This window comes from Scyliorhinus canicula, chromosome 13 (genome assembly GCF_902713615.1).
Source record: "Scyliorhinus canicula chromosome 13, sScyCan1.1, whole genome shotgun sequence".
Classification (NCBI taxonomy): Eukaryota; Metazoa; Chordata; class Chondrichthyes; order Carcharhiniformes; family Scyliorhinidae; genus Scyliorhinus; species Scyliorhinus canicula.
The window spans coordinates 39,263,222-39,282,622 of NC_052158.1; the positions used below are offsets into that span (position 1 = coordinate 39,263,222).

The following is a 19,401-nucleotide window of genomic DNA, read 5'->3' on the forward strand; positions in this document are numbered from 1 at the left end:
GTCTGTTGGATGCCAGAATTTTTAGTACACACGATGGGCAAGTGCTGCAAATTTTACAATTGTTGCAACCGGAATCCATATTCTCACCATCATTAAGCAATAGCTTTAATACATCAAAGTTTGAAGCAAAAGAAAACAATTCCAATATTACTTGATCTTTGCTGATTTGTGGAATCAGCTTAATAATACCTTCCAATGCTTCATCTTCAAGGCCCTCCTCTGCAATAGTTATAAACTTTGCTGGGTCCAAGTAGGACAAACCTTTATACAACTGTTTGTGTTGTACAAAGCGTGATTCTAGTGACTGGACAATGTGATCCATTATTAGGTTAAACACATTTACTCTAAAATCAGCTAGAGAATCTGAGGAATTTCTTACATCATCAATAAGCTCATCTGCCATTCTTTTCTTCTTCCTCTGCCTCTTAACTGGCAATGCTGTTTCCAACGCATCAATTTCCAATGTTTGATTTTCATCCATATTCATCTGTGAAATCCTGTCATTACATTTATTTACAAATTCCAAAGCCTTCCTGTGAACGTTATCAAATGTTCTTGTCTGTTCGTTCAACTTTGTTGTAGCTGAATGTACCAAACTCCATGCAGTAAACATATCTAAACCACTTGTCTGTAGATAACTTGATAACAGGGTTGTAGTTTCAAATATCTACAAGTAAGTAAATGCTGTCAATATGGTTTCAAACTTTAGAAGACTTTGAAGTAATTTTTTGTTTTGTTTTTGCATCAAACTTTTCTGAATCTTGTATTATTGATAAGCATGTCAATAGATTTACAAAGTACTGGCAGCATCAAAACGTCCAAATATAGTTGTTGCTGCATTGGATTTTCCTGACCATCTGATCTCACCAATTAGCTTTAATCGTTTCATTTTTTCTTGTCCTAGATGTTTTCCAACAACTTCTATCCATACAGCCATTCTCTTGTATGATGCTTTCACAAAAGTTGCTATATTCTGGAGCAAATTGAAAAAAGAAACTGCAGGCACACAACATTTTGTTGTTTCAGTTATCACCAAATTCAAGACATGGGCATAGCACCATATATGAACATGTTGATCAGCCACATCAGCAATTTTACTTTGTAAACCATTATATTGGCCATGGTAACTTGCAGCACCATCTGTGCTATCAGATAAACATTTTTGGGGGTCAATTTTAAGATGCTATAATGTTTCAATCAATAGATCAAAAAGTCCCTGTCCTGTACCATCATTACTTGGCACAACTGAAAGTAGTCGCTCACAGATAATACCTTTAAGCACATACCGAATAATAATGCTAAACTGATCGATGGATGAATTATCTTGTGTTGAATCAACCTGAATAGAATAATATTTTGCTTGAGAAACTTCATGACTAATTCTTTCTTGTATCATATTCTTAAAAATTTTGATTACCATGTTTATAGTTGTTTTACTCAGGTATGTAACAAGTCCACCACGGCCTTTACTTTGAGCCTTTCCTTGTTGCTCTAATCGTTTGATTCTTTGTTTAGAATTGTTTTGCACTGCAGAAACATGAGCTGCCATAATGGGGTCATATTTTGCCATCAACTGCACTGTAGCTAAAAAATTGCCATGATTCAGAACCTCATTATCTAGAGTGTAGGCCGATTCATTTCTGTGACCTCGAAAAGGAAGTGCTTGCTTGCCTAACATCTTTATGATGTCTATAATCCTCATGACAATACTTCTCTGCTTCAATACTTCTTTCCTTTTAATTAGTGATGCTGCAAAAAATTTATCTAAGGTGCCATCATTAACCACACTGATATATTGCTGAGCATTTCTGACATGTGTTGTTGGTGATTTATGTAAAGTCAAGCTCTGGCTAATACGCCTGTAGTCACTAAAGCCACGTACAAAGAGTAATGGATTACAAGTGTTGGGAAACTCAAAGTCTAAGCAGTATGAACAATATAAGCATCTATTTTCTTTGTTATATGTTAGCCATTTTCTTGGGACTGAGTCATTCATAATTTTCCTCTCATACAAACGAGCATCAAATGGCAGATCATCAAGTGGCTGAAGTGGATGTTCAGCAAAAAACTGTTTTAGCTTTGCTCGTGATGGATATTGGAAGATTCCAGTAATTGATCTTTCATTTTCTTGCGTAGGTTCATTTACAGGATGTGCTTCAGAAACCAAGTCATTTATGCTTGAAGAAATATCTGATTCCCTGTCACTAGTTGAAGCTATGTGTTCAGATGTTGCAACTACAGGCAGTACAGATACCGGAACAAGGAAGCCAGAAGAAATATTGAGCCTGGGTTGATTAGTAATGGATGCATCTGTATTTGACTCTACATTCAAAGTAGCTCTTCTCTGTTCTTGTAACTTGCATGTCATTGCATCATCACCATGAGCATTGTTTCTTGCTTCTTGATTATTTGTTGCAGAACTGGATATTGATGTGGATTGTGCTTGTGGTATTATAAACTCTGTAATAGGCCTGCATCGCTTGGCTGATTCCTTCCTTTCTGCTTCTTTTTGTTCTTTGCGTTTTAGTGACCCAGATTTATGCTTTTTCTTTTCCATGCTGGTCGGGGTAATATTCCTGAAATAAAAACCTAATTAAAAATAGCACACATTGGTAAAAATGAATATTGATGATTGCAAGAATAACTTGAAGGAACGCCAGATAAACCCCTACTTGATAAAAAATATAAAATAACTTACTTACACTTCAATAGACTATGTTCATTAGTCAATACTACTGTGGCCTATGCAGCTTCAGAAGAGGAGACAATCCACTGTCCAGTGTTCACACCAGCAAGCAACTGAGACAACTGTTGAAACTTAGAAGTTTGGTCCGACTATAGTAAGACATTAAGAATGGTCCCACGACCAAAGTTAACATGTCCAGTTTGATACCAGTGTAGTGTTACAAGTCGCAACCCTTTGAGTTTACCGATCATGGCTTATCACTTCAATATCTTTGACCTCATGATTCACGGTCAAAGGTACTTCTCATTTTCGGTGACCTCACAACCCTATGTACTGCTTGATATCCTTTCAAGTTGCCGACCATCTCAAATCACGAACTGTAACTTTATCTTTAAATTCACACACTCTTGCTGAAAACGTGGATTTCCAACTATGTCTGACCCGGGTGAACCAGCCCCCCACCCTCCCCACTCCTTTTCACATCCATTTAACACTGCTTCGTTCCTTCATACACTGAGTGATTATTTGTTTGTTTCTTTATTGCATTTTTATTTGGTATTTCTCTTTTTAAAAACAATTATATTTTATTAAGTTAGAATACAAATCTCAGGAAAGAAGTTGGAGATTTATTTATCTAATTAATTATAATTTTTAAGGGCCCTTCAGAGATTCACGGGCTCCTTCTTGGCTCTCCGGTCCCCGGACCAATGTACCGGCTGAAACAAGACTACTGCTTTATATCTTTTGAAGTGGCCGACCATCTCAAATCACGAATTGTAACTTTACCTTTAAATTCACACACTCTTGCTGAAAACATGGAATTTCCTTAATTATGCCCGACCCGGGCCCCCCTATTCCACATCCTCCACTACCTCCCCTGCTTCGTTCCTTTTCATGCACTGCTTATTTGTGTCCTGTTCTCTTTTTTTTTCTTATTCCTTTTTATTACTAAAACAGTTGTCTGTGTTTGTTTCTTTATTGCATTTTTATTTGATATAGGGGGCTCACTTCATCAGGGGCCCACTTGCCATTGGGCAAGCTGACACCCTGGCCAGTCCGCCACTGAACAGGAGGTTCAGCACCCTGGGTGGGAGGATAGGGGCAGTGATCCTGTCATTCTGTTCCCATGCTGCCCCTTCAGGATGTTAATGTGGGGAGTGTCCAGAATCTGGGATGATACTCAGATCACCAGCTCTCCATCTCTGAGCCCCTCTTGATGTGAGTGAGGCATTAGGACAGCTATGAAGATGATGGTGGGGTTACTGGGAGGATGTGTGTGAGGAACCCGGGCCGGGATCCTCCGATCCCATGCCGGGTCGGAAAATCGTTGTTTGGAGGGGGTGTGAGAAGCGCGCTACGCTGCTCCAACGCTCCAACTCCGGCCCGCTGATTCTCGGGCTCCCGCGGGATTCCCGTCGCGCCGGTCGGGGGCTGCTGAAAGTGGCGAGTGCCCGCCGGGTTCAGCCGAGTCCCACCGGCGTTGTTTACATCTGGTCTCACCCGGCGGGACCTCGGTGCCCTGTCCTGTTGGGGGGGGGGGGGGGGGGGCGGGGGGGGGGGGGGGGGCGGGGGGGGGGGCGGGGGGGATCCAACTCCGGGAGGGGGGCGTGGGTGCCATCCACGTTGGCCTGGCCCGTGATCGGGGCCTACCGATTGGCGGGTGGGCTAATTTTGTGGGTGTCTATGTTCTTCTGTGCCGGGCCCCTGTAGGGCTCCTCCATATTGCCCGGGGGCGGCGCAGAGACACAAACCCATGCTTATGCGCGGAATCCCGCCAGCCATGGCGCACATGCGCGGACTCATGCCAGCTGTGTCACAGCGGAAACCACTCCGGCGCCTTACTAGCCCCCTAGGAAGGGGTGAATACCTGACACTGGAGGCCCGTTGACGCCGGAATGGCTCGCACCGCTTTTCAATCTGGCATCAGAACTTGGCCGCGGGATTGGAGAATCCCAGCTCCGGTCTGATCTGTCGGCTGGTGAGGAACCTCGAACAGTTCAAGTACTTGCTCCGTGTCCTTCAGCGCCACTGGACCACATCAGATGTATGTTTACCCTTTGGTGGGAAATGTGTTCATTCCAGAATTGAGGAACGTTCTGGTGGCTCAACGTGACAAACACCTTGCCGGGAGAGAGGGGGGGGGGGGGGGGGGGGGGGGCATCGGGGGTGGAATTCTCTGGGTCGTCCCGTCACTAGCGAGAATCACAATGTTCCGTTGAATCAGTCGTGAGGCCAAACCCATTGTGAGTCTCCCGGCCCCGCCCACCGGCCCGACTCCTGTCAAATCCCGTGTCCCAACCAACGCGATTCATGTCACTGCCAGGAGGGGCAGATTCTGCCCAATGTGTTCACTGTTGGGGGGGGGGGGGGTCGAGGATCCCAGTGTCTCCTCTCTTTACACTGGAGCTGCTGGACGAGGTCTCTACAATCTCACTGTGAGGGGGGGAGTCCAGGGTCCCAGTGTCTCCTCTCTTTACACTGGGGCTGCTGGGCGAGGTCTCTACAATCTCACTGTGAGGGGGGAGTCCAGGGTCCCAGTGTCTCCTCCCTTTACACTGGAGCTGCTGGGCGAGGTCTCTTCAATCTCACTGTGAGGGGGGAGTCCAGGGTCCCAGTGTCTCCTCTCTTTACACTGGAGCTGCTGGACGAGGTCTCTTCAATCTCACTGTGAGGGGGGAGTCCAGGGTCCCAGTGTCTCCTCTCTTTACACTGGAGCTGCTGGACGAGGTCTCTTCAATCTCACTGTGAGGGGGGAGTCCAGGGTCCCAGTGTCTCCTCTCTTTACACTGGAGCTGCTGGACGAGGTCTCTTCAATCTCACTGTGAGGGGGGAGTCCAGGGTCCCAGTGTCTCCTCTCTTTACACTGGAGCTGCTGGACGAGGTCTCTTCAATCTCACTCTTACTGCTTCCCATCTCAGCATCAGAGACATCAGTTACACATTTGCAACTATCAGGGTCACCACCTGGACATTAAAGCACTGTGTTGTCAGGAAGCGAGACCTCTGCCTATATCTCAGAATGATGACTGATCTCCGAGATCTATCAGCCAGTCTAAGTAGCCACTAGCTCTGCATTCCCCGCAGCCCCACCAGGGGCAATGGAATAAAACATTTTTTTTTCACGCTTTGCTTTATATATCTGCTGTCATTACTGGACACATTGGTTCTGCACATGTATAATGGGTTATTGGGCCGTGGAAGTGCCAATTGGGCATTTAAGGAGTGGAAGTGCAGAATTCAGTACTGGTGTATTTGGGCATGGGGAATCGGTGGGGGGGGGGGGGGGGGGGGTAACCTGGGCATGGGAGTCATGAGCAACCAGGGGATGGATGGAGGGCGTGAGGTGGCATGATTGCGATGTGGAGAGTGTGCAGGAAGAGTGAGGGCCGGATGATTTTGGTGCTTTCATTTTAACTAGGCAGCACGGTACCACAAGGGATTAGCACTGGTTTCATAGTGCCAGGGTCCCAGGTTCGATTCCCTGCTGGGTTACTGTCTATGCAGAGTCTGCACGTTCTCCCCGTGTCTGCATGGATTTCCTCCGGAGTGCTCCGGTTTCCTCCCACAGCTCAAAGAAGTGCAGGTTAGGTGGATTGGCCATGATAAATTGCCATTAGAGACCAAAAAAAGTTAGGAGGGGTCATTCAGTTACGGGCACGGGTGGAATGAGGGCTTAAGTGGGTCGGTGCAGACACGATGGGCTGAATGGCCTCCTTCTGCACTGTATGTTCTATGATCCCACAGCAGCAAGGTGCATATTTTAAACAGCCCATTTCTGCACTTGGCAGCCCTTGTGCCTTCCTCAGACCTCATCCCCAGGTCACTTGGTCTGTTCCAATCCCCAAACGCCCCCCCCCCCCCCCCCCCCCCCCCATCCCAGCAATTTGCAGCCACTTTCCCCTGAGGTACATGGTCAGTCAGGGATTTTCACAATCCCTGCTCCCTGCCTCCAGGATGAACTGTATTCCTGAATAGTCTTGTTTCCCATTCAGAATCTCAACCTATCTGATTTTAATCTTCCTGGTAACTAGTGACAATTGACTGCTTTTCTTTTAATTGGGTATTTTCCCACGATGAACCAATCAGTTAACCTCTCCTTCAGTCTGAGTTCAGGAAGTTTCAAGGTTCAATGTAAACAGTAAAATGGAGACTCCGTGGACTTGTTGGTTTCATAAGTTTCCTCCTCAGAGAGTTTGATTCCCAGTCACTGATTGGAACAGGGACAGTGGATTCCCAGAATGTCCCTGATCCTTTTCTCCATCTCCCTGTGTTTTCCCTGGGTCTCTCCTGGTAAGTACAGAATTCACTCTTCCATTCTCACTCTCTCTCTCTCTGGGGTTAATGTGAATCTTTTGGGGAGAGTTTGAAATGGGTGATATTTGATCAGATGCCTGTTATACAGCCAGCCTGATATCTGACACCATTGAAGTCAGCACAGTGTGTCAGACTCTGATGGGATTTGTGTCCAGCTCTCCTGACAGCAGGATGTAGAAACTCCCGGATCAGAGAACCATTACCCAGCCCCATGACCTCAGTACTGCTGATCAACAGACCTTTAAAGATGGACGTAGACACTGAGACTCCAGCGACAGTTATGGGGGAACAGGTTTATCATTACTGGGTCCAGCCATTGAGGTTGAAGAACACTGTGACCCGGTTAACCACTTACACAGGGGAGGCACTAAAATCAAGTCTTACACAGGAGGGGCACTAAAATCGTCTTACACAGGAGAGGCACTAAAATCAAGTCGTACACAGGAGGGGCACTAAAATCAAGTCTTACACAGGAGGGGCACTAAAATCAAGTCTTACACAGGAGAGGCACTAAAAATCAAGTCTTACACAGGAGGGGCACTAAAATCAAGTCTTACACAGGAGAGGCACTAAAAATCAAGTCTTACAACACCAGGTTAAAGTCCAACAGGTTGTTTCAAATACGAGCTTTCGGAGCGCAGCTCCTTCCTCAGGTGACTGCCCTCCGAGAGCCCGTGTTTGAAACAAACCTGTTGGACTTTACCCAGATGTTGTGAGACTTCTTACTGTGCTCACCCCAGTCCAACACCGACATCTCCACATCATGACTAAAAATCAAGGGGACCCACGATGTCTCTGGTAGCATATGGGCGACAGTCACCCCGATTCCCACTTGTCTTCAGGGTCCAGACATAATGGGGTGCGACTGGCTCCAACACATGAAAGTGAATTGGGGGGAAATATTCAAGCTGGGCGAGGGGGACCTGGACGACGTTGATGTTATTCAAAGATATTCTGAGGTCTTCCGGGACAAAGTGGGAAAGATAAAGCCGAAATATATTCAGACCCTGAGGCCACACCAGGATTTTATACGGTCCATTATTCCATGTTAGATAAAGTGGAAACAGAGCTTCAGTGCCTTAAAGACCGAGCCATTATTAAACTGGTACGGTTCACATGGCACCCATCACACCAATCCTCAAGCCAGACAAGACGGTCTGAATTTTTGGGGATTTTAAACTAACAGTCAATCGAGTGGCCAAATTTGACCACTACCCCATATTTAAGATTGAGGACGTGTACGCTAAACTCGCTGGGAGCTTGACGTTCACCAAGCTGGACATGAGCCATGCTTACCTGCAACTGGAGTTCGCTGAGGCATCCCAAGAGTACGCTGCCATCAACACGCACAAAGACTTGTATGAGTATACTCGGTTATCATTCTGGGTATCATCAGTGTGCACAATTTTTCAATGCACCAGAGAAAATTTGTTGCAGTGACTGCCCAAAGTTGGGATTTATTTAAATGATGTTCTGATTACCGGCTGCACGGAAGAGGAACACTTCGGCAACTTGGAAGAAGTGCCAAGAAGATTCTCCAAGTCTAGTGTGTGCTTGTAAAGGGAAAAGTACATGTTCCCGGCCAATGAAGTGACCTATTTAGGCTACTGATCAACACAGAAGTGTTGCACCATGTGGAGGAGAAGATAAAAGCCATCAGAGAAGCCCCTGCCCCGAAAAACACTCAGCAGTTGAATTCCTTTTTGGGGATGATGAACTATTACAGTAGATTCCTTCCGAATGTGGTCACTATGTTAGCGCCATTGTACGTTTTGTTGAAGAAACACCAGAAATGGTTCTGGAAAGCACCCCAGGAGGAGGCCTTCAATCAAGTGAAGCAGCGTCTTCAGCCCACTAGTTTACTGATCCATTTTGACCCTCAAAAGGAACTGTCCTCACCTGCGACATGTCTCCATATGGGATTGGAGCCATTCTTTCTCACCGATTGCCCAATGGAACAGACAGGCCCAATCGCCTATGTATCCTGAACTCTCTCTGAGGCAGAGAAAGGGGGCGGGATTCTCCAGTCCCGCGGCAGAGTGTACATACCGTTGTAAATGCTGTCGCATTTTACGACGGCGTGAATGGGCCGCTCCCACGTCTAATTCTGGCCCCTATAGGGGGCCAGTACGGCGTTGGAGCGGTTTGCGCCACTCCAGCTGCAGATCCCGGTGCAAACTGGGCACCGCGGGATCCGTGCATGTGCAGTTGTGCCGGCGCCAACGAGGACATTCGCAGTGTCCTCCTTCAATGAGCCGGCCCCGAAGCAACATGGCGCAGGGCTACAGGGGCCACTGCGTAGGAAAGGAGGCCCCCCAGCCACAGAGGCTGGCCTGCCGATCGCTGGGTCCTGATCGCGGGCCAGGCCATTTCATTACCCCCCCCCCCCGGGGTCGGACCCTCCTTATCCTCCTCCCTCTCCGCCACAGGCCGCCACCCGACCCTTGCACGCCGTGGTCCCGCCGGCCCAGAGCAGGTTAGAACGGCGTCAGCGGGACTCGGCTCTTTTCCTACGGCCGCTGGGCCCATCCGGGCCGGAGAATCGGCGGGCCCAGCGGCTGTCGGAAAAGAGCCGAGTCCCGCTGGCATAGGGCGGCTCGCGACCGGCGTCGCGCCAACCAGATTGCGGAGAATTGCGTGCCAGCGTCGTGCCAACCAGATTGCGGAGAATTGCGTGCCAGCATCGTGCCAACCAGATTGCGGAGAATCGCGTGCCAGCGTCGCGCCAACCAGATTGCGGAGAATCGCGTGCCAGCATCGTGCCAACCAGATTGCGGAGAATTGCGTGCCAGCATCGTGCCAACCAGATTGCGGAGAATCGCGTGCCAGCGTCGCGCCAACCAGATTGCGGAGAATCGCGTGCCAGCGTCGTGCCAACCAGATTGCGGAGAATCGCGTGCCAGCGTCGCGCCAACCAGATTGCGGAGAATCGCGTGCCAGCGTCGCGCCAACCAGATTGCGGAGAATCGCGTGCCAGCGTCGTGCCAACCAGATTGCGGAGAATCGCGTGCCAGCGTCGTGCCAACCAGATTGCGGAGAATCGCGTGCCAGCGTCGCGCCAACCAGATTGCGGAGAATCGCGTGCCAGCGTCGTGCCAACCAGATTGCGGAGAATCGCGTGCCAGTGTCGCACCAACCAGATTGCGGAGAATCACGTGCCGGCGTCGGGGCAGCGTGGCCCGTTCGCGGGGATTCTCCTGCCCGTTGTGGGGCTGGGAGAATCCCGCCCAGGCTACTCTCAAACTGAATAGGAGACCTTGGCAGTTATGTTCAGCATTAAGATATTTGACCAATACGTCTGTGGATGGCATTTCAGTTGGTGATTGATCACAAACCCTTGTTAGGATAATTCAAGGAGAATAAGGCAGTTCCCCATTGCCTCTGCCTGAATATATCGCTGGATGTTGTTACTGTCAGCCTATGAATATATGTTGGAGAATTGGCCTGAGGCCCAATTATGTCACACCACTGCCTTGAGTTGTCTACTGTAACCCATAAGCTCCGCGTCCCCACAGGAGGAAGTCCTGATGACTTTAAACTGCCGGGAGACATTACCGGTGTCCACAAGACAAATCAGGTTGTGTACACAAAGAGACACCATCCTGTAAAAATTGGGCATATGATTATGAACGGTGGTTTCCGGGCAGCACGGTGGCCGGAAAGTGGTTTCCAGGCAGCACGTTAGCACAACCGCCTCACGGCGCTGAGGTCCCAGGTTCGATCCCGGCTCTGGGTCACTGTCCATGTGGAGTTTGCACATTCTCCCCGTGTCTGCGTGGGTTTCGCCTCCACAACCCAAAAATGTGCAGGCTAGGTAGATTGGCCACACTAAATTGTCCCTTAATAGAAAAAATAATTGGGTAATCTAAATTTAAAAAAAAAATGAATGGTGGTTTCCCTGGACCTGTTTCAGAAATGCGAAAGCCTTATTTGATCTGCGAGGACAATGTGTTCCTGTGGGAATCACACGTTGGTCTTCAGGATGGTCTTCACCTGAACCAGAGGGGTACCAATATCCTGGGGGGGAGATTTGCTAGTGCTCTTCGGGGGGGTTTAAACTAATTCAGCAGGGGGATGGGAACCTAAATTGTAGTCCCAGTGTACAGGATGTTGAGAGTAGTGAGGTCAGGGATAGGGTTAAAAGTTCGAAAGAGGGCACCGGCAAGCAGGACGCTGGTTTGGTGTGTCTACTTCAACGCCAGGAGCATCCGGAATAAGGTGGGTGAGCTTGCAGCATGGGTTGGTACCTGGGATCTCGATGTTGTGGCGATTTCGGAGACATGGGTAGAGCAGGGACAGGAATGGTTGCTGCAGGTTCCAGGATTTAGATGTTTCTGTAAGAACAGAGAAGATGGTAAAAGAGGGGGGGGTGTGGCATTGTTAATCAAGGAAAGTATTACGGCGGTAGAAAGGACGCTTGAGGACTCGTCTACTGAGGCAGTATGGGCCGAGGTTAGGAACAGTAGAGGAGAGGTCACCCTGTTGGGAGTTGTCTATAGACCTCCGAATAGTCCCAGAGATGTCGAGGAAAGGATTGCAAAGATGATTCTTGACAGGAGCGAGAGTAACAGGGTAGTTGTTATGGGGGACTTTAACTTTCCAAATATTGACTGGAAATACTATAGTTCGAGTACTATAGATGGGTCAGTTTTTGTGCAGTGTGTGCAGGAGGGTTTTCTGACACAGTATGTAGACAGACCAACAAGGGGCGAGGCCACATTGGATTTGGTACTGGGTAATGAACCCGGCCAGGTGTTAGATTTAGATGTAGGTGAGCACTTTGGTGATAGTGATCACAACTCGGTTATGTTTACTTTAGCAATGGGCAGGGATAGGTATATACCGCAAGGCAAGAATTATAGCTGGGGGAAAGGCAATTATGATGCTATTCGGCAAGATTTAGGAGGTATAGGATGGGGAAGGAAACTGCAGGGGATGGGTACAATCGAAATGTGGAGCTTTTTCAAGGAACAGCTACTGCGTGTCCTTGATAAGTATGTACCTGTCAGGCAGGGAGGAAGTTGTCGAGCAAGGGAGCCGTGGTTTACTAAGGAAGTTGAAGCACTTGTCAAGAGGAAGAAGAAGGCTTATGTTAGGATGAGACATGAAGGCTCAGTTAGGGCACTTGAGAGTTACAAGTTAGCCAGGAAGGACCTAAAGGGAGTGTTAAGAAGAGCGAGGAGAGGACACGAAAAGTCGTTGGCGGATAGGATCAAGGAAAACCCTAAGGCTTTCTATAGGTATATCAGGAACAAAAGAATGACTCGAGTAAGATTAGGGCCAATCAAGGATAGTAGTGGAAAGTTGTGTGTGGAATCAGAGGAGATAGGGGAAGCATTAAATGGATATTTTTCGTCAGTGTTTACACTGGAGAAAGACAATGTTGTCGAGGAGAACACTCAGGTTCAGTCGACCAGGCTAGATGGAATTGAGGTTCAAAAGGAGGAGATGTTAGCAATTTTAGAAAATGTCAAAATAGATAAGTCCCCTGGGCCAGATGGGATTTATCCTAGGATTCTCTGGGAAGCCAGAGAGGAGATTGCAGAGCCTTTGTCCTTGATATTTATGTCGTCTTTGTCGACAGGAATAGTGCCGGAAGACTGGAGGATAGCAAATATTGTCCCCTTGTTCAAGAAGCGGAGTAGAGACAACCCTGGTAATTATAGACCTGTGAGCCTTACTTCGGTTGTGGGTAAAATGTTGGAAAAGGTTATAAGAGATAGGGTTTATAATCATCTTGAAAAGAACAAGTTGATTAGCGATACTCAACACGGTTTTGTGAAGGGTAGGTCATGTCTCACAAACCTTATTGAGTTTTTTGAGAAGGTGACCAAACAGGTGGATCAGGGTAAAGCTGTTGATGTGGTGTATATGGATTTCAGTAAGGCGTTTGATAAGGTTCCCCACGGTAGGCTATTGCAGAAAATAAGGAAGTATGGAATTGAAGGTGATTTAGCGGTTTGGATCAGTAATTGGCTAGCTGAAAGAAGACAGAGGGTGGTGGTTGATGGCAAATGTTCATCCTGGAGTTCAGTTACTAGTGGTGTACCGCAAGGATCTGTTTTGGGGCCACTGCTGTTTGTCATTTTTATAAATGACCTGGAAGAGGGTGTAGAAGGATGGGTTAGTAAATTTGCAGATGACACGAAGGTCGGTGGAGTTGTGGATAGTGCTGAAGGATGTTATAGGGTACAGAGGGACATAGATAAGCTGCAGAGCTGGGCTGAGAGGTGGCAGATGGAGTTTAATGCGGAAAAGTGTGAGGTGGTTCACTTTGGAAGGAGTAACAGGAATGCAGAGTACTGGGCTAATGGCAAGATTCTTGGTAGTGTAGATGAACAGAGAGATCTCGGCATCCAGGTACATAAATCCTTGAAAGTTGCCACCCAGGTTAATAGGGCTGTTAAGAAGGCATATGGTGTGCTAGCCTTTATAAGCAGGGGGATTGAGTTTCGGAACCACAGGGTCATGCTGCAGCTGTACATAACTCTGGTGCGGCCACACCTGGAGTACTGCGTGCAGTTCTGGTCACCACATTATAGGAAGGATGTGGAAGCTTTGGAAAGGGTTCAGAGGAGATTTACTAGGATGTTGCCTGGTATGGAGGGAAGGTCTTACGAGGAAAGGCTCAGGGAATTGAGGTTGTTTTCGTTAGAGAGGAGAAGGCTGAGAGGTGACTTAATAGAGACATATAAGATAGTCAGAGGGTTAGATAGGGTGGACAGTGAGAGTCTTTTTCCTCGGATGGTGATGACCAACACGAGGGGACATAGCTTTAAATTGAGGGGTGAGAGATATAGGACAGATGTCAGAGGCAGTTTCTTTACTCAGAGAGTAGTAGGGGTGTGGAACGCCCTGCCTGCAACAGTAGTAGACTCGCCAACTTTAAGGGCATTTAAGTGGTCACTGGATAGACATATGGATGAAAATGGAATAGTGTAGGTCAGATAGGCTTCAGATGGTTTCACAGGTCGGCGCAACATCGAGGGCCGAAGGGCCCGTACTGCGCTGTAGTGTTCTATGTTCTATGTTCTATGTTGTCGTTCAGGGTCCTGGTAGATGGCTGTTATTGGAGGATTTGCATAATGGCCACCCAGCATATCTAAAATGAAGGTATTGGCACGGAGCTACATGTGGTCATCCAGTATTGACACCGCTATTACTAGCACGGTCGCCAATTGCGACCAGTGTCAAGAACTTTCCATAATCCCTTATAAAAGCAAACAAATGGTATTCATAGTCCCATCCCAAAGAGTTTATAACCACGTAGAGCTGTCAATCAAACTGTGAACTGACAGGCATCCCAGTATGTTAATGAAAGATTGTGACATCATTCATGCAGTACTTCTCCTCTGATGCTGGATCCCAGTCTTATTGCAATTGAGTGAAATAGCAAGCACTTTTTAATACCAGAGACACTTTTTTCTTTTAAACATTTAAAAAGCAGGAGGTCAAAATGCCTCAAAAGAACCACAGCCTCTTGACAATTCTCTTGACAGTTCCAATGAGCTTGAATTTTCCATTGTAGCTTTTTATATGCGTTCACGTCAAATTACAACGATCTAAAAGAGAATATTGCTTCTCCAAAAGGATATCCTTCTTCTCCAAAGATCTTTGGCACCTTGTCCTATCAGGTCTAAAGTGGACAAGTTATGTTTTGAACATCCAACCAGACAGCTGCACTTTAACAAATACAGTTGCCTCTGTGAATTACAAATGTGCACATGAGAACTCGCCCTCATTCCAACCCCCCACCCCACCCCCTTTCAGGCATTCACTGCCATTTTATAATGACTGAAGTCTGTCTGTCTGCAAACTCATGTTGTATGTCTGGAGAAATGTCAATATGCCTATTAGTGTTAAAATGTCCACACTCTGATAAACAGATGCAAACCCAACACAGTTTGACCACACACAACAGCGAGTTTAAAATGGAGAAAGGCTGGAATGCACTGGGTTCCAAAACAAAAACCCCTCTAACAGCCAAACCTCAAGACCCAAAAGAAATTCAATTCCAAATGAGTGTTATCCAAAGAGGAAGATGAGAAACTGAAACTTAAAATTGGCTGTTGCAGACAGTGCCAGGTGTCGCAGTTGTAAGGTCGATGTGTGGAGGCTTGAATGAGTGCAGAGTGTGGGTTCAGCTCTTCATGTTTCTCTTGCTTCACCGTGGAAACAAGGGAAGGAATTGTAATCCAGTTTCATTTTTCCCCAGGCAGTGGGGGCGTGTGAGCCCAGTACATACATGTTATATTCCTAACTTTCAATAGAGGAACACAGGGAATACAGGAACAAGAGGAGGTCATTAGCCCTTCGAGCCTGACTGCCATTTAATACGATTGTGGCTGATCAGACACTTCCATGTCTTTTAGGCCCAAAATCCCTTCACATTATTGACAATCAGAAATCTATCAATCTCTACACACTCTAAATGACTCGGCTTCTGAAGATTCACAACCCTCTGTGTGCAGAAATTTCTCCTCATCTCGATCCCGACTGGCTCAGGAAATACAGGCCCAGTTTTCCCATCTCTCTTTATAAGACAGTCCCGCCATCCCCGGAAAAAGTCTGGCTAATCTTTACAGCCCTTTTTTGTCCCCTACCTTTGTAAGGTAGGCGGACCAAAACTGCACACAGTACTCCCGGTGGGGTCTAAGCTCTGATACAATTCTATAGAATAGATAGAACATTACAGCGCAGCACGGGCCCTTCAGCCCTCGATGTTGCGCCGACCTGTGAAACCATCTGCAGCCTATCTGACCTACACTATTCCATTTTCATCCATATGTCTATCCAGTGACCACTTAAATGCCCTTAAAGTTGGCGAGTCTACTACTGTTGCAGGCAGGGTGTTCCACACCCCTACTACTCTCTGAGTAAAGAAATTGCCTCTGATATCTGTCCTATATCTACCACCCCTCAATTTAAAGCTATGTCCCCTCGTGTTGGTCATCACCATCTGAGGAAAAAGACTCTCACTGTCCACCCTATCTAACCCTCTGACTATCTTATACGTCTCTATTAAGTCACCTCTCAGCCTTCTCTCTAACGAAAACAACCTCAAGTCCCTGAGCCTTTCCTCGTAAGACCTCCCCTCCATACCAGGCAACATCCTAGGAAATCTCCTCTGAACCCTTTCCAAAGCTTCCACATCCTTCCTATAATGTGGTGACCAGAACTGCACGCTCTACTCCAGAGCTATGTACAGCTGCAGCATGACCTTGTGGCTCCGAAACTCAATCCCCCTACTGATAAAGGCTAGCACACCATATGCCTTCTTAACAGCCCTATTAACCTGGGTGGCAACTTTCAGGGATTTATGTAGCTGGATGCCGAGATCTCTCTGTTCATCTGCACTACCAAGAATCTTGCCATTAGCCCAGTACTCTGCATTCCTGTTACTCCTCCAAAGTGAACCACCTCACACGTTTCCGCATTAAACTCCATCTGCCACCTCTCAGCCCAGCTCTGCAGCTTATATATATCCCTCTGTATCCTATAACATCCTTCAGCACTATCCACAACTCCACCGACCTTCGTGGCATCTGTAAATTTACTAACCCATCCTTCTACACCCTCTTCCAGGTCATTTATAAAAATGACAAACAGCAGTGGCCAAAACAGATCCTTGCGGTACACCACTAGTAACTGAACTCCAGGATGAACATTTGCCATCAACCACCACCCTCTGTCTTCTTTCAGCTAGCCAATTACTGATCCAAACCGCTAAATCATCTTCAATCCCATACAGTACTTCATTATTTTCTGCAATAGCCTACTGTGGGGAACCTTATCAAACTCCTTACTGAAATCCATATATACCACATCAACCGCTTTACCCTCATCCACCTGTTTGGTCACCTTCTCAAAAAATTCAATAAGGTTTGTGAGGCATGACCTACCCTTCACAAAACCGTGTTGACTATCGCTAATCAACTTGTTCTTAGAACTTAGAACTTAGAACAGTACAGCACAGAACAGGCCCTTCGGCCTTCAATGTTGTGCCGAGCAATGATCACCCTACTCAAGCCAACGTATCCACCCTATACCAGTAACCCAACAAACCCCCATTGACCTTATTTTTTAGGACACTAAGGGCAATTTAGCATGGCCAATCCACCTAACCCGCACATCTTTGGACTGTGGGAGGAAACCGGAGCACCCGGAGGAAACCCACGCACACACGGGGAGGACGTGCAGACTCCGCACAGACAGTGACCCAGGTTCGATTCCCGGCTGGGTCACTGTCTGTGCGGAGTCTGCACGTCCTCCCCGTGTGTGCGTGGGTTTCCTCCAGGTGCTCCGGTTTCCTCCCATAGTCCAAAGATGTGCGGGTTAGGTGGATTGGCCATGCAAAATTGCCCTTAGTGTCCTAAAAAATAAGCCCAGGGGACTTATCTATTTTGACATTTTCCAAAATTGCTAACACCTCCTCCTTTTGAACCTCAATTCCATCTAGCCTGGTCGACTGAACCTGAGTATTCTCCTCGACAACATTGTCTTTCTCCAGTGTAAACACTGACGAAAAGTATCCATTTAACGCTTCCCCAATCTCCTCTGATTCCACACACAACTTTCCACTACTATCCTTGATTGGCCCTAATCTTACTCTAGTCATTCTTTTGTTCCTGATATACCTATAGAAAGCCTTAGGGTTTTCCTTGATCCTATCCGCCAACGACTTTTCGTGTCCGCTCCTCGCTCTTCTTAACTCTCCCTTTAGGTCCTTCCTGGCTAACTTGTAACTCTCAAGTGCCCTAACTGAGCTTTCATGTCTTATCCTAACATAAGCCTTCTTCTTCCTCTTTACAAGTGCTTCAACTTCCTTAGTAAACCACGGTTCCCTTGCTCGACAACTTCCTCCCTGCCTGACAGGTACATACTTATCAAGGACATGCAGTAGCTGTTCCTTGAAAAAGCTCCACGTTTCTATTGTACCCATCCCCTGCAGTTTCCTTCCCCATCCTATACATCCTAAATCTTGCCGAATAGCATCACAATTGAAGCAAATCATTACTACTCCTGTACTCAAATCCTCTCACGCTAAATACTAACATTCATAGAATCATAGAATTCCCTATAGTGCAGAAGGAGGCCATTCGGCCCAGTTTGCACTCAAACGAACAATTCCCTCACACCCCTTCCTTGTCCCCGTAATCCCACCTAACCTTTTTGCACACTAAGGGGCAATTTATCATGACCAATCCATCTAATTTGCACATCTTTGGACTGTGAGAGGAAACCGGAGCATCCGGAGGAAACCCACCCAGACACAGGGAGAAAGTGAAAACTCCACACAGACAGTCACCCGAGGTCGGAATCGAACCTGGATCCCTGGTGCTGTGAAGCAGCAGTGCTAACCTCTGTACCACCGTGCTGCTCCCTTTGCCTTCCTCATAGCGTGCTGCACCTGTATGCCAGCCTTTGTACAAAGTGTAGACTTTGTACGTCTATACTTTCTAATTGCTTAACATTTGGGGAATACTCTGCACATCTGTTACGTCTACCAAAATGGATGACCTCACTTTTTTCCACATTATATTCCACCTGCCATGTTCTTGCCCACTCACTAAGTCTGTCCAAATTCTCATGTAGCCGCTTTATATCTTCCTCACAATGTACAGCCCCACCTAACTTTGTGTCACCCGCAAACTTGGAAATATTACATTTGCTCCTCTTATGCAAACCATTGATATATATAGTGTGACCAGCTGGGTACTAAGTACTGATCCTTATGGTACTCCACCAGCCACAGCCTGCCTACATGAGAATGACCCGTTTATTCCTACTCTCTGTTTGATGCCTGTTAGCCAATCCTCGATCCATAACAGATGTTGCCTCCTGCACGAGCTTTATTCAATGTGGATATTTAGGAGTTGGCATTTCCTTTAAAAAGTGAGCAATGTGCTACAAAGGTGATCGATCACTCAAGGTCAGATGACCTACCCTGAGAATTTAAAAAGTGACTCACTGTCTAATAGACAAAACGGTACATCATTGGTTTAAAAAGCTGTCAACCACACTAATGCTGAGACCATTGAAAGACATTGCCGATTTGAATGGGTTTTTTTTGAAACAAGGAAGGTCATCATTATAACCTCCTCAGGGTGACTGTGTGAAAACAATAAACCAGAATGTAGCTCATCGTCCTAATGTGACCACAATTTCAGAAAGGAATTGTGAGAAAGCAGCCATGTCTGTCTCCTTTTAATCTCTAAATGCTGCCTGCAGAAAGCTAGGATCGAAAGGACAATAACATCAATGCCTTTAGACCTGGAGGCTATAATATTGTAAGGTCTCCAATCCTGTTCCATTTCAGGATCAATAATACAGTGCCCTGAACTCCCGGTACTGAGACTGCAAGCTTTGTGACCTGCAGGAAGTCATCGAATCATAGAATCC

The 19,401-nt window shown here is 46.9% G+C and overlaps 1 protein-coding gene across 2 annotated transcripts in view; it reads left to right on the plus strand.

Moving 5' to 3' along the window:
• Positions 1–6,803: 6,803 nt before the first annotated feature.
• The window catches only part of LOC119976112 (class I histocompatibility antigen, F10 alpha chain-like), a 138,204-nt gene continuing 125,606 nt past the window's right edge, over positions 6,804–19,401 (plus strand). For both annotated transcript variants that reach the window (XM_038816283.1, XM_038816284.1), the window contains exon 1: positions 6,804–6,975. In XM_038816283.1, the coding sequence (XP_038672211.1) occupies positions 6,924–6,975 (52 nt within the window). In that variant the 5' untranslated portion in view covers positions 6,804–6,923. The remainder of the gene's footprint in view (positions 6,976–19,401) is intronic.